At 37.0% G+C, this 14,102-nt stretch overlaps 2 protein-coding genes across 2 annotated transcripts; one reads left to right on the forward strand and one right to left on the reverse strand.

The window, feature by feature from the left end:
- Positions 1-5,400: 5,400 nt before the first annotated feature.
- On the reverse strand, positions 5,401-7,252 carry LOC129805983 (malectin). The gene is made up of 3 exons (XM_055854274.1): positions 7,190-7,252; positions 6,799-7,115; positions 5,401-6,731 (listed from the first exon to the last, which is right to left on the reverse strand). The coding sequence occupies exons 2-3, from the start codon at positions 7,029-7,031 to the stop codon at positions 6,164-6,166; spliced, it is 801 nt and encodes a 266-aa protein (XP_055710249.1). The 5' UTR covers positions 7,032-7,115; positions 7,190-7,252; the 3' UTR covers positions 5,401-6,163.
- A 564-nt stretch (positions 7,253-7,816) lies between these two features.
- On the forward strand, positions 7,817-13,301 carry LOC129805940 (uncharacterized). Its single transcript, XM_055854226.1, has 3 exons — positions 7,817-8,052; positions 8,114-9,152; positions 9,212-13,301. The coding sequence occupies exons 1-3, from the start codon at positions 7,933-7,935 to the stop codon at positions 10,342-10,344; spliced, it is 2,292 nt and encodes a 763-aa protein (XP_055710201.1). The 5' UTR covers positions 7,817-7,932; the 3' UTR covers positions 10,345-13,301.
- The last annotated feature ends 801 nt before the right edge of the window (positions 13,302-14,102 follow it).

The raw sequence follows: 14,102 nt of genomic DNA on the forward strand, positions 1-14,102 counted from the left end.
AATTCATTGAAATTCAATCTGTTTTATTTTACTCTTATTTTCGCATTTGGCGATATGGAATATTTTCAGCTTCTTGTAGACAAAAAATTCCGTTACGGTGACTGAGCTTCTGATGATTTCATCTTCGTTTGAGGAGTCTTCTTCATGTCTCTTGCCAACATTGGACGATGGTCGGCAGAAAAAGGGGTGAATGAACCTAAAGCAGCGAAGAAGAACGATTCTTGAGATAGAGCATAACGGGAGGAAGGAATTGCACAATTGCCATCAGTCCATTGAGAAGAGGCTGGTGCTGTGGTTGATAGTGAAAAGATCACTCTTACTCCGCCAGAGAAATGGTTAATTGTGTAGAGAGTTTTTCCCTTTTTGCCCTGATAATGTGCTACTGTGTCAGTGGTTTTCCGCTCAATGCCACCGTAGATCAGCGTCAAACGGGAAAGTACAACATTCAGTTTAACATTAAAGACGTGGCTATCATCTTCCAGAAAGACAGCATGTGGGGCACTAATGTTGGGGTAATTAATCTAGTTTAAACTTGTCTCCCCTCAAGCTACTTAATCTCCTTCTTGTCCTCCCATGTCTTCCATTGCCTTCCAACAGGATGACATCTCCTACGATTATGATTACGACTATGATCATCTGACCGTAAAGCCAGATTCTTGGGGAGTTTTCAATGGAACCAAACCCTCCAAACCTCCCATCTACATCACCTCCACAAAGCCCCCGAATGCCCCAAATAAACCTCTGGGAACTGTTACGGTTCTGGGCACGAAGCCAGAAAGTGAATCTTCAGAAACGACTCTGGCATCAACCGATAAAGCCACAACGTTCAAGTACGCATGGAACGGGGATCTGGAACAGATTCCTGTTGCTGTGATTGTCGATCCCGTGGTCATTAAACCGAAAAGACCTACCCCACAGCGAAGGAGGACTGTGCAGATCCACGATAGTCAGGACAGGGGACCTCTAAGACCCCTGAGCGTAGGATTGTAGGTATATCGAAGATTTATCCTTTCAAGAAACTTTGGGAAATTGAAAGTAATTTATTCTTTAATTTAAAAATTTTTATTTGATTCATTTAAAAAAAAATGATCGGAAATCAGATTCATATCAATTTAAGAGCTTCATAGAGCTCCTTGCAATGATCATTCAATGCCAAGGGGGATATATTAGAGACGGAAGTGATGTACAGCTGAAAATTAAGTGCTTGGAAGTTTTTGGAAGTGGGAATGTCCGAAAATAATAGTCTTCTCTGTTTAATTCGAAAAAGTTGGTTGACATTTCGTCAGTTAAATCAGCATTTGTCGTAACTTCATTTTTGCGATTTTGAGATATATACATATTTGGAATCAGCGTAATTTTATTTATTAAACGCACTTGTGAAAAAGAAACTTTTATAAGCCCAATAAAAATTATTTTAAACAAAAATTATCGTAAGTGCCCTTAATTAAGAAAAATTTATCAGAATTTGTCGTAACTTCCATTTTTTAAAGGAAGTTACGACAAAATTCCATACAAAATTTTCTCTAATCAGCATTTGCCGTAACTTCTTTTGCTCACTTGCGTGGCTTGTAATTTTCAGCAAAATTGCAATATTTCTCAATAAAACGTTCACAAACTCTTCCAAATATCCAAAGACAATGCGAATAGTGTAACATGAAATCATTTTAATTCAATATTTGCGAGAAAAAAGTGAGAAAAAATCCCTCATATACATTGATTCAAAACAAAACAAGCGACGTGACGCACAAAATTCATTCAATAAAACTTATGAAATAAAAGCTTTTAGGGACAGGGATAAAAGTATTATTTACTAATTTAGTCAAATAATGGCGCTTATTATCACTAGAATAATTCAAATTGATATAATGCATTTTAGAAAATTGTCGTAACTTCCAGAATCTCCATACATTGGAAGTTACGGCTTTATAAATGATGGAAGTTACGATAAAATATTATTGTGTTTCTTCTAACATATTTCTCAATATTGCAGCTTTTAAATAATTTTATAAAGATTTTCTCTAGTTAACTTACAGTTTATTAGTGCCGCTTTTATTATTTTGACTCAAAAGTATCGCATTCGGGGCTAATTTTTAAGAAAAATAATATTGAACTGAAAATTTCGTCTCCTGAAAAGTTGTCAAAACGAAGTTACGACAAATTCTGATTTAACTGACGATTTTACAAGTTCGGTTATGATAATACAACAGAGTAAATAAAGGTAAAAATTTTGTCTATTCATAGGTGACATTTTAATTACCATTACCTTAAGGCGTCCCTTGGCTAAAGCCGTACCTAATCCGCAAAAAATTACTCTGACTCAAAAATGACTGGATTTTGGTGTACAAGAATTGGTCAAAAAAAATACTCCTAATTGGAATCTTAAAAATTAGTCGTATTCGCATCGAATTTTGGTCAGAGCATTACTCAAGATTGAATTTTAGTAATATAATCGTTATTTTACGGTGCTAATATTTACTCTACCATGCAGTAACCAAAGCAACTCCAAATGACGGTATTTTTCTATTTTTTTATTCTATTTCTGACGGTATGACACTGGAAGTCGGCGTCATATTTTAGTCGTGAGCGAGTAATTTCAGAGTTATTATGACGCCAAATGAGTTCCGTAATTACCGTCATATTATTCCCCACTTACTGTCATTCGACTCTCTGACGACCGTCATAGGACCCGTTTTTGGAATCCAGAATACATACATCCAACGGTAATCTTACTCCAAACAAGGGGTAATTCATAATCAATCAGATTGGCTCGGGTTTCCAAAAAAATGTATGGGTTCCCCGGATTTCCTAAAAAAAATGTATGGGTTCCCCAGCCAGATTGGCTCGAGTTCCCCGAAATGAGTTACCCCTCGACTCCAAATTGTTATTTGGGTACTCCGAGAAAAAAAAGAGGGTGCGATTAACTTTTTTTCCTCATAACTTTAACACTTTTTAGGTGTAAAAATATATCAACATTTTTTAATGTTAATTTTATACCTTTTGAGGGTAAAATCAACATGAAAAAAGGGTAACTTTAACGCCCAATACACCTAAAAAGGGTAATATGTACACCGATTTCGGATCAATACTGCAGGGTAAAATTAACATTTCCGGAATGTTATTTTAACTTTTTCGGATTTCTCTCAGTGTAGGTCTATCTAGCACATTCGTCTATTATGGCTTAATTTTCTTAAGGCATAACACATACCATAGCGTTCAAAATTAACGCCATTTTTTTTTCAAAATTGAAACAAAAATAATTTTCTATTTCCTAAAGACATTTGTAATAACTACTGCAAATTTCATATTGATCGATTCTGTAGTAAAGTTACAAAATATTAACAAAAAATAATCTTGAAATTTGGACGTTGTCGTTGATGTTAGCCCTTTAAATCTTATATTGCTCCAATCTGGAAGGAAGTACATGTATTTATATTAAGGAGTTACGAGAGAAAATAGACAAAAAACTGCAAAAAATTTATTTAATTCAAGCTCTTAGGAATATAAAAGTATAACATTTCTACTATATTTTCTGAAGGTTTCATTTAAAAATTTTGAAAATTAAGTTTCTGGGTCTTGATTTTCAGAGACCTTTTAAAAAAAATCATATGTACTTTTCGATGGACAAGATTTCTCTTAATTTGTTTACCTGAAATTAGAAATTCAAATATTTTATGTTAGCTTATGAGTTGAACTAGTCCTTAAACGGAGAATTTAAGAGAAAAAATTATAATTTTTGACAAATTTTACACGTGCGTCGTATCGTCTTGTAGAGTAAAATGTGAACAAATAAACAAGAAATCCTTCGTTTAAGGACCAGTATGAGTCATCAGCTAACAGAAAATATTTCGTTTTTGGAAAAATCAGGTCGCAATGGATGAATTTTGAAATTTTTAAAAAACAATTTTTAAAAATATAGTTTAAATGTTGTTCTTTTATATTCCTAACAGCTTGAATTGAATAAATTATTTATTACGCTAAAAAAATTAGAAAAAATGTTTTTTCTAATTTTCTTGACCCACGTAGGGTAAGTGTGCCAAATTTCGGCATAGTTGCATGCAAGCGTCAAAGTCTCAAGTTTGAAATGTAATATTTTAAATACAAATTGATTTTTTTAAATTCTTTTTTTTTCTGAAAGAGTGTTGCTTGGAACCTTGTAAAGAGTTTACCGTCTTTATTTACTCTAAAATAACTCTTAATACATTTTAAAATGAATAAAAATATAGACATACAGTAGACTCTCGCTTATCCGTGGAACGGGACCGAAATGTCACACGGATTTTGAGAGTGATACACATCAAATTGTTTGAAATCTAACGATTTTTTTGTTTACATTGCAAATTTATGGAGTGAATTCTGATCTGACTGAATCGACATTCTCTCTAAACATGCGTACTGTCCAAAAAAGTTACAATGAGAAAGAATTAACAGTAGATAGAGCACATTTGCTTTAACAAAAAAAACCCAAAACGGGGAAAATATGTCAACAAAATTTTTAAAATTCAACTGTCTCACGGATTTTTTTATGTCACCCGGAAAAAGAGTCCACGGATAAGCGAGAGTCTACTGTAGCTTTGGTGCCCTATTTCGGCCACCTTCATTCTCATAAGTCCTTGCCCTTTGGGAATTCTTCCAATGTTTTTTTCACGTTATCTCGCTTGTCGAAGGTACATTTTTGTAATTACATGTAAGTAAAAACTTGAAATTCATGGAAATTAGAGGAACAAAAAAGGTGGCCGGAATTGCAAGCTGGCCGGAATTTGGCACACTTATCCTAACCCCTTAAATACAATCTCTCGATTGCAACATTATAATTCTGACGGTTTCAGGGAAAAGCTTCGTCTCTTTCTTATGCGATTTGATGACCAAACGATGTCAGATGGCGATTTGATGTTTTCTATCTCTCAACTGATTTTTTAAAATCTCTTTTACAACTCTTCCACTATATTTTATACAATCTTTAAGATCGTTTATAAATCGGTTCAAATCGATCTCGTAAAATGTATTCTCTGTTAATGTAACAATTTAAAATATATAATTGTTCATCTCTAATCTTACGATCAATACCTTTTTGAACTTTTTGACAAATGTCTATAATAGCATCCAAACCACTCAAACTTTGTTATGAGAATTTTACAAAAAAAAGCAAAAAAAAGAACTTTACGCTTTAATGAATGTTTGTTTTTCAACGTGCTCAAAAGGCGTTAAATCTCTCTCAAGAGGATGATTAAAAATTAAGATTTATTCCCCATGGAAATACAATCTTATAAGGAGGAGTTCTGCTCATCTCAATCTTTCGCTGCAGGTGGAAACTCTTCAGAACACTTCTGCCGCACCTCAAAGAAGACTGATGCCCTTTCCAACCAACAAAGCTGAGAGAGATTTCAAGAGATTATGACCAGATTAACAATCCACACACCATTGGTAATTTTATTCCAATCCTTAAATTACATTGTCTCACACATGAATCGAATGAAAAAATTATACACTTAAATACAGTACTTTTTCTTTCTTTTTTTGTTGTTGTATTACCTTAAGGCCTCTTCACATTTGGAGGAATTTTTGGCAAAAATTGCTTTTTTGAAGAAAATTACCTGCAGTTGTATAGGCAGAACGTCAAAATTCTGTCAAACATACAATTTTTGACGAAAATTGTTCCCAATGTATAGAGGCCTTATAAGGCCTTTTCACATTTGGAGGAATTTTCGTCAAAAATTGCATTTTTGACATAATTTTGACGTTTCCAATTGCATGCAATTTCCTTCAAAAAAGCAATTTTTGACAAAAATTGTTCTCAATGAGGCCAGAAAAGGTAAAATTGGGTTATCAAATGGGATGAGGGCTTTGTGGTGTCTACTCATCCTCGTCCAATTTGCTTAATCTTATCCTAAAAAATAAAACATTGCACAGACAATCCAGTCGTGGAGATAAATTTGATTCGATAGGGCCTTTGGGACTATCGAGGACAATTTTGCAATTTTGTTAAATTGTTGGGAATGATTTCGCTGGAACACAGGTTAATATGTTTCCGGGATTTTCTTTAAGTACGTTTCCTATGCTGTCTTTTCCGCAGCGCCCTCGGGCACTGTTTGCGTGCGCTGGGGATGTTTGTGAGTATTTTGTGCTGAGGTAAGCCCTCGACCGTGCTAAAGTCATCAGATTCAAATCACAATTTGCAGAGGCAAAACAGGAGCGGAAAGAAGGCCCCAATGGCAATAAAAATGGGCAAGAGCATCATTGAGGAGTCATCCATGAAATAGGGATTGGGCTGTGGTGGTCCACTTCGAACACGTGACGAACTATCCATTGAGGATGGTTTGACGGGATCTGGATCGGCAAAAATATCCTGATCCGGATCAACCATTTGCCTTGGGAGTTTGGGAATATTCTCTAGGTCTCCTTTAAGCAGTACCAGGGCATTTACTTTGGGATTGTCTCGGTTCCCTTTGATGAATTCCACCCGAATTTTGTTGTCACGGATCTCAGATTCGTCCTCTTTGTAGTATAGCCTATCCCTGGATACACTAAAGTACACATACTCATCATGAGCTACTCCTCGGCCCACCTGCTGGAAAATGTCCAGATCACTGATGACCGTATGTTCTCCATTGAGCATAACATCGAAGACTTTCATGTTGGGCGCATTGAAGTAAACTTCGCAGAACTTGAGTACAATCACGTACTCACCATCCCCAGCCAGAGGGATGTCGTAGCCAAAGTTCCCCGTGTGATACCTTTTGGATGTGATCCAAGGTTCATCAAATATTTCATAAGGAAACCCTAGAAATCCACTGGACTTACCTCTCAGTCTGGTAAATGAGCTTATCGGTGTCCGGCACTCTCTGGATCAAGTGTAGGTTCTTCCCATAGTCAGATGCCGTTCCCACCTTTCCCATCAAAGGATCCCGCTCATAGGTGATCCCATTGTGATCTCGGTGACCCATTCCACCAGCATTGATGGCGTAGATGACATCGTAGGCCCGGACGCCGGCTACAGCAATTGCAATGAGGAGGACGCTGAGTTGAGCCTGCATATTCACACGTGGCTACTTTCTCAACACCACACTTGTCATGGACAGCCACGGAGACACTTCGGGACACACTCACTGCTTCCACCACTTAAATAAACATTTAGGAAAATGTATGTTATCACTTGGATTTTTATCACAATAATTGCTTGCCAGACGCACACCTTGACGTTTGCACACGCAGAAGAACACCAAGCTGAACTTTTCACTATAAAGCACTGTCAGACCCTACCCTAATCCAAAATGACGGTTTGATTGGAATATCCCATAAAGAAATGAAAAGATTCACCAGATTCACCATAAATATTCACCAATCGATCGTTAGATTCAAATTCAAAAACTCACAGCACTCACAGCATCAATGGCTCTCTCCCCGCCACAACGAAACATGTTGACAGTCAATTTTTTTTACTCAGTGTGGAGTTCACTGAAAATTTTCTCTGTAAATACTCCAAATTTACGTGCAATTTAGAGTGTATTTCAGTTAAAAAGCAATTGCACTAGATGAATCAAAGCCTGTGTTTTGATTTGCAATTGTTGAATGACATTTTTGGTCCTTCTGAGCCGGATTTATATCAATTTATTCTATTGCTTTTCAGACTAGAAGAATGCCAAGAATACCCTGCCGAGGACACTGAAAATCATCAACAGCTCAAAATTTCTTAGGATACTAATCAATTGTGTTTTTAATTTCAGGAATTTAGTGTAATACCTGAGGATTTTCCTGCACATCATCCCTATTCATGAACTTCCCAATTTCCCAATGTTATTCACAGTGTAATGTATTATGGTATTCTCAAGGCAAGAGCCCTCTTGCAAAAACTTCGACCAAGTCAATATATGACAGGTGCTCAGTGTTTTTATAATTGTTTTTCAAGAGGATTTTTCCTCAGTTTCCCAATAAATCATGCAATCAAATAGTGAAAATAGTGATTTTTCCGGTGTTGACTTTGCCGGAATCCGGGCACTTGACCCCGGGGGACTGTACCAAGTGATAAACCTGCGAAACCAAGAGTTTATAGATCATGTAAAAAACTAAAACATCACCCAATTTTCCAGAATTCCTGACAAATATTTCCCATTTTCAGACATTTCTTGGTCAAGTAGAAATTCAGGATACTTTAGTGGTTGATGTGATGCCAGATAGATCTACGGATGCTGCTCCTGCAAATGGTTTTATATCAAATGACCATACGAATGTAATTGTCCAGAGTCTCTCCACAAAATCCGATCCGGAAAATGTAGCTAATGTGATTGTTAATCAGAGGAAAGATAATTTGGCTATTTTGACTCCCATCTCGGACAACTGGAATGTCCGCTTGGAGCAGAGTAATGATAACAGGGCTATGCAGACAAATCCAGGACAATACAATCTCACAGATTCCCTAAATACATTGCCTCCTTTGACAGCAATCCAACCAGAAAGCAATAATGTCCCTTCAAGTGAAGAGAAAAACTTTAAGGTGCTCGAGGAATCAACCAAACAGGAAGAAAAGATGAAGGTAGAATTGCCGCATAAGAAAAGGATTCCTAGGAAGAAGGATACAAAGGCTGCGAAGAGTTTGAAGACTAATCCTCCTCAAACGCCAACGCGGGATTCTGTAATTTTTCCGGAAGTCACTGAAGAGATATCATTAAAATCTCCAATAGAATTTACCTGTCAGCTCTGTAGCAAGAAGATGTCAGAGCAATTTGCATTTTTCTGCCATTTGAAGTCACACTATGATACGCGTCCAAAGGTTCGAAGTGTAGCCATTCAAGTTGGGGAAGATCCAGAGAAGACGGATCCGACGGATCAGGAAGCCAATGAAGTGATAGTGAAGTCTGAGAAGGACTCTGAACGGACTCTGCTGCGATTGGATGAGGAGTTCAGTGATCCGGAGGATATGCTAGAGGGCATACGGGGAGTTGTGGATAAAGTCCAGGAGCAATCAGGAGAAGATGATACCCAAACGGATGACAACCACGATGGATTGGATATCTATGGGAAAGATTGGTATTCTCAAGATTCCCTCAATGTACCTGACGGCTTGGAACATCACGAGGCAAACCTACAAGGAGTCCCGGAAAACTTTGTCCTGTACATAAATAAAACTGATCTGGAGAAGCATATTGAAACGGATAATCGTGAGTTGAAGTACTATCAGCATTTAAGAGAAACTATCTATAAATTTTATTTCTTACAGCCATCTTCCCAGAGCAAATCAATCAAACGGCCATAGAGAAAGCCCTCATGGAGACCATTCCGGATTTGAACAAGGAATCCGAGATTGAAATAAAGCCAACAGTAGTTGAGTCTTCCGCTGAAGTATCAGTCCGTAAAACACGAAGTGGGAGGAATACGAAGAATCCCAATGAGAAAGTTTCTCAGGTGATACCAGTGAAAGAGAAATTGAGAAAGAGGAGACCTAAGGCGATCAAGGAGTCCAAAGTTAATGCAGTAGCTGAGGAGGATGGTGCTGAGAAAGATGTGAAGAAACCAGTGAAGAAGACTTTGAAATGCGATGAGTGTCAGAGAGAGTTTAATTCCCGGAATGCCTTGAGGTATCACGTTCTCTCTCATACTGGCCAGAGGCCGCATCAGTGTGATGTCTGTGGGAAGTCTTTCTACTCGAGTAGCGCCCTGAAAGTGCACAAGAGACTCCATACGGGAGTCAGGCCATACTCCTGTAAGCACTGTGGTAGGATGTTCAGGCAGTGGGGAGATCTGAAGTATCATATCACATCAAAGCATTCAGATGAGAAAAATCATCAGTGTGAATTCTGTGGTAAAGACTTTGCCAGGAGGTATTCCCTCGTCATCCATCGAAGGATCCATACGGGAGAGAAAAACTACGCTTGTGACTACTGTTCAAAATCCTTCAGAGCTAGTTCCTATCTTCAGAACCACCGGAAAATCCATACCGGCGAGAAGCCCTACACATGCACGATATGTCCGAAAAAATTCAGAGTGAGAGGAGACATGAAGAGACACTTGAATACCCATTATCCTAAGACTGATGTCAAGGACAAGGCTTCAAAGGGCAAGAAGAAGCAGAAGAAGAATGAAAGTACCGAAGCATCTCAGAATGCACCACCTACTGCCTTGCCATCAATCCCACCAGAAGCCAATCCGGAGCAGGACGGTGGGCTTATCAAAGTAGAACTAGGCAGTGTCACCTACGAAATCCACAATCTTCCCAGCGACGAAGAGACTGCACCATCAGATCACAGGGCTCAGACCACATCGACTGATGGGGCGTATGCAAATCTCTGTGGCGAGTTGCCGCATTTGCGTCATAAAAGTGCCTTTGAGGCAACTTTTTTCCCACGAAATTAACATTCTTATGTGATATCGGAATTAGTTGGTACTTCCAATCACTTCTCGACAAATTGCATCTTCCGGTGAATGAATTGCACGTAGGCACATTCACACAGCTCAAACGTTCACATGATGCGTTGCGTGTACAAACAGTGGGTGGCAAAATTAGAGAAACGATTTATCAAGTGAAAATGAAAGTGGGTTAGATTGAAACTATCTCCGGGCAAAAGGTTTTTTTTTATATGGAGCTTATGCAGAAAAATTTTCATACGAATCTGTAATGGAATGTGAGAAAGTGGCTTCAACTTTGAAGGCCACTTGCCAGGGAGTAGGATTGAAAAGATCTACTGAGCGTTCCATCTCCTGAGTTCAGTGGAATGAGTTTAAAATAATCAACCGTTTAAAATAATTAGCCGTTTCCATATATTGGGTTAGCACAGCACTTTTTGTTTGAAAACTTCTGACCGGTCAGTTGATCGATTCAGCAGAAACATGCTGAAAACGCTGCTTTTTTCAGCTAACTATGATTGCTGGGTTGCTGTGCCATTTTTGTTTAAAATTTTCCTATTTATCAAGCGTTAGCGAATCTGCCTCATCATCTTCTAGGGCGAAGAGGATAAAAAGATAGATAGATAGATAGGTAGATAGATTATCAGCGATATCAGCAATGCTTATAAGGAGAAGCACAAGTGAGGTAATAGTTTCTTTTTATAGCGGCCATCGCCGTCTTAGCATTGATCACAAACCTCATGAGTGAAAACGATGAAAAAATCTATCACAGGTTGGGATGGAAAATAAGACGTCGATAACGGTTATTGTTTTGTGAATGAAAGAAGAAAAAGACCTTTTAATCTGGAACAGAGGTGTGCAAGAAGCATGAAACCGACCAAACGTCTAATGAAACTTGTACGACAATGGTCAAAACGCTACCTAAACCAACTTATTTTGACGTTTATTCGGTTTCAACGGTTTTTGCACACTTCTGCTGGAGTCTCCCAGCAAGCACCAAATGCTATCCTATTTCAATTCAGCTGAAAATATTTGTATTTAAAGATGAATTCTGCTAACCTTAAACGAAAATTCGCGAATCAGTGCCATTTTCATATATTTGGTTAGCACTTTTTGTTCGGTGACTGCTGATCGGTCAGCACATTTTTGGTGATCAATTCAGCAAAAATATGCTGAAACCGCTAACTTTTCAGCTAAGTGTGCTCAAAGGTTATGTTGAACATAACCTTCAAAAAGCTGTTTAAGCTACCAAAATATATCAACTATTTCCTCAAGTTCGGCCGTTTGAGAAGTAAATTAACCGATTGGAAAAATAATTTAAAAAAAATAATTGAGGTTATTTTTAAAAAACCTGTAAACAACTCCAAGTTCTCTTCTTTTTTCAAAAGCTATCATCAGGTTGTTATTTTAGAGCGTCTATACATTGGGAGCAATTATCGTCAAAAAATGTTTTTTTGAAGGAAATTGTTCGCAGTGGGTGTAGATAAAAACGTCAAAATTCTGTCAAAAATGCCATTTTTGACAAAAATTGCTCCCAATGTGTACAGGCCTTTAGACTCAGGGCGTAAACAAGTTTGCTACTCATGGTTCACTTTGAGTGTTATCCCGATCCAAGAGACTGATTGTGCGATCAGCGCGATTTTGTAAACAGATCGGCGTAAACTGCCAATCTGCCACTCACGGTTCACTCACTAGCTATAGTTATTGACACCTGTAGGGGAATTCTGTAATAGTGTGACAATGTCATATGACAAATTTAGGAAATTCGGAAAAACTAATCGAAAATCACTGTCATACCACTTGCTAAGAGCTTTATAGAGCTCCTTGCAATGGCTATTAGATGCTCACTGGCCTTTAATGTTGTCCTATTTGCAAATTCAATTTGACAATTTATCATATGACATTGTCATATCATTGCAGAATTCCTTTGCTGGTTAGACCCAATATAACCTAAAATTTTAAAATACTCCGATTACCAAGCAAAGGCAAGGCAATTAGACTTTCCTAATATTACGTACAGAGAACATCCATAACCGAAGATACAATTTAATAAAAGTACGTGCTATATCGTTTCAGATGTAATGCTACCCACTTGATGATAAAATAAAAAAAAAATTACAACGATCACTTCCTAAAAGTACCAATAATTCTGTAAGCTAATCTTTCGAAAAATAATTATCAATTAGAAAATAGTCAATGTTACGTAAGTCGATTTTAACAACATAATGGCCTAGACACACGACTTAAGCCGAGAGACGGCTTAACTTAATTATAATCAAAATAATTTCCTACTAACTGAACCGTTTTTCAGCTGAAGCCGAGAGACTGATTAGTCAGAAACTGATGGAAATGTCATCTGATCACTATTTTGATCACAATTACGCTAAACTGTCTCTCAGCTTAAGTCGTAAGTGTGCCTAGGGTATAAGTTTAAAACATGTAACTAAATTTATTTCTAAGCTTTCATGAGGACCAGTTTAAATTTTTGACAATAGATCAGCTCGAATTATTCCTGGACTTTTTTTTTGCAGAATAGAATTTCTGTAATTAGTATTGAAAATAATTCTAGCAATTAATGCATTGCGTAGTTTTCAATCAATTTGAATTATTTTCTCACATGAGATTTCTTCGAATTACGATTGATTTTCCCATGAATTGAGAAATTATTATTTATTGCTCAATTACTAAGAATGACGTTGACGATTTATCAATTAGTCTTTTCACTAGATTTTCCTAGTTTTAACAACTCAGTTAATTTATTGAAACATGGAAAATTATTTCGTGTTTTCTAATTTTATTACAAAAGTTAGAATGTAATATAAAAAGTACAAGGGCATAGAATTATGAATGGAAATTTTTAGTGATATATCTACATCTCATAAGGATCCATAAATGACTAAGATCAAAAAAAAAATCTTAAAATAATGAATAATAAAAAGAAAATTGATATTAAGTAAAAGAAAAAATTGAATGTCTTACTACTATCCATGGATAATTCCTTCCATAGTCCACGGTGTTTACTAAAAGTTATTGGGTATTGTGCTTCATAAGTTTGAGATATTCTAAAATTAATAGTTACAGTAGACTCTTCGATATCCGGCTGACTGGGGGACAAAATGACATTTAGGTTTTTTGAATGATCAACGGTTTTTCTATTTTGTGCAGTGTGAATTTATTTTTTGTCTGACAAAGAAAAAGAGAATTTTCTTCATGGTGTGCTTATGTTTCATTTTTTTATCACAATTATGTATTAAAAACTTCGATACAATGTTAATAATACTTTAATTCACTCTGGACAAACTTCATGTTTAGTAAAAATAATTTTGAATATATCAACCGCCAGTGTTTGGCAGCTGTCACCCGGATATCGAAGTGCTGGATATCGAAGAGTCTACTGTAAATGGAAAAGAATAGTGAAAAATTGCATCTTCGTCATTGCATTTTGCATTTGTACCATTGTGGTTCAACTGGAGCTGAAGCTGCTAGAATTATCCAGGATGTTTATGGGAAGGATGCTGTGAATGATAATACATGCCGGAGGTGGTTCCAGCGATTCGAGAAAGGGGATTTTGATTTGAAAGACAAGAAACGCGGAGGAAGACCTCAAGAGATTGAGGATCATGAATTGGAGACATTGTTGGAAGAGAATCCAACACAGACAACTCGAGAGCTTGGCCAGCAACTGGGAGTGACCAATGTGACAGTGTCCAGGAGACTCAATGCTCTTGGATACAACTTGAGCAAGAAAAAAAGGAGGATACAAAATC

The sequence above is a fragment of the Phlebotomus papatasi genome, chromosome 3 (assembly GCF_024763615.1).
Source record: "Phlebotomus papatasi isolate M1 chromosome 3, Ppap_2.1, whole genome shotgun sequence".
In the NCBI taxonomy this organism is placed as follows: Eukaryota; Metazoa; Arthropoda; class Insecta; order Diptera; family Psychodidae; genus Phlebotomus; species Phlebotomus papatasi.

Bases quoted from the DNA above. Each gene is read 5' to 3' on its own strand.
- LOC129805983 (XM_055854274.1), bottom strand. From the start codon at position 7,031: ATGCAGGCTCAACTCAGCGTCCTCCTCATTGCAATTGCTGTAGCCGGC. The intron at 6,732-6,798 runs GTAAGTCCAGTG...CACATCCAAAAG, and splicing joins CTCATTTACCAGACTGAGAG to GTATCACACGGGGAACTTTG.
- LOC129805940 (XM_055854226.1), top strand. From the start codon at position 7,933: ATGCAATCAAATAGTGAAAATAGTGATTTTTCCGGTGTTGACTTTGCC. The intron at 8,053-8,113 runs GTAAAAAACTAA...TCCCATTTTCAG, and splicing joins ACCAAGAGTTTATAGATCAT to ACATTTCTTGGTCAAGTAGA. The intron at 9,153-9,211 runs GTGAGTTGAAGT...TATTTCTTACAG, and splicing joins GCATATTGAAACGGATAATC to CCATCTTCCCAGAGCAAATC.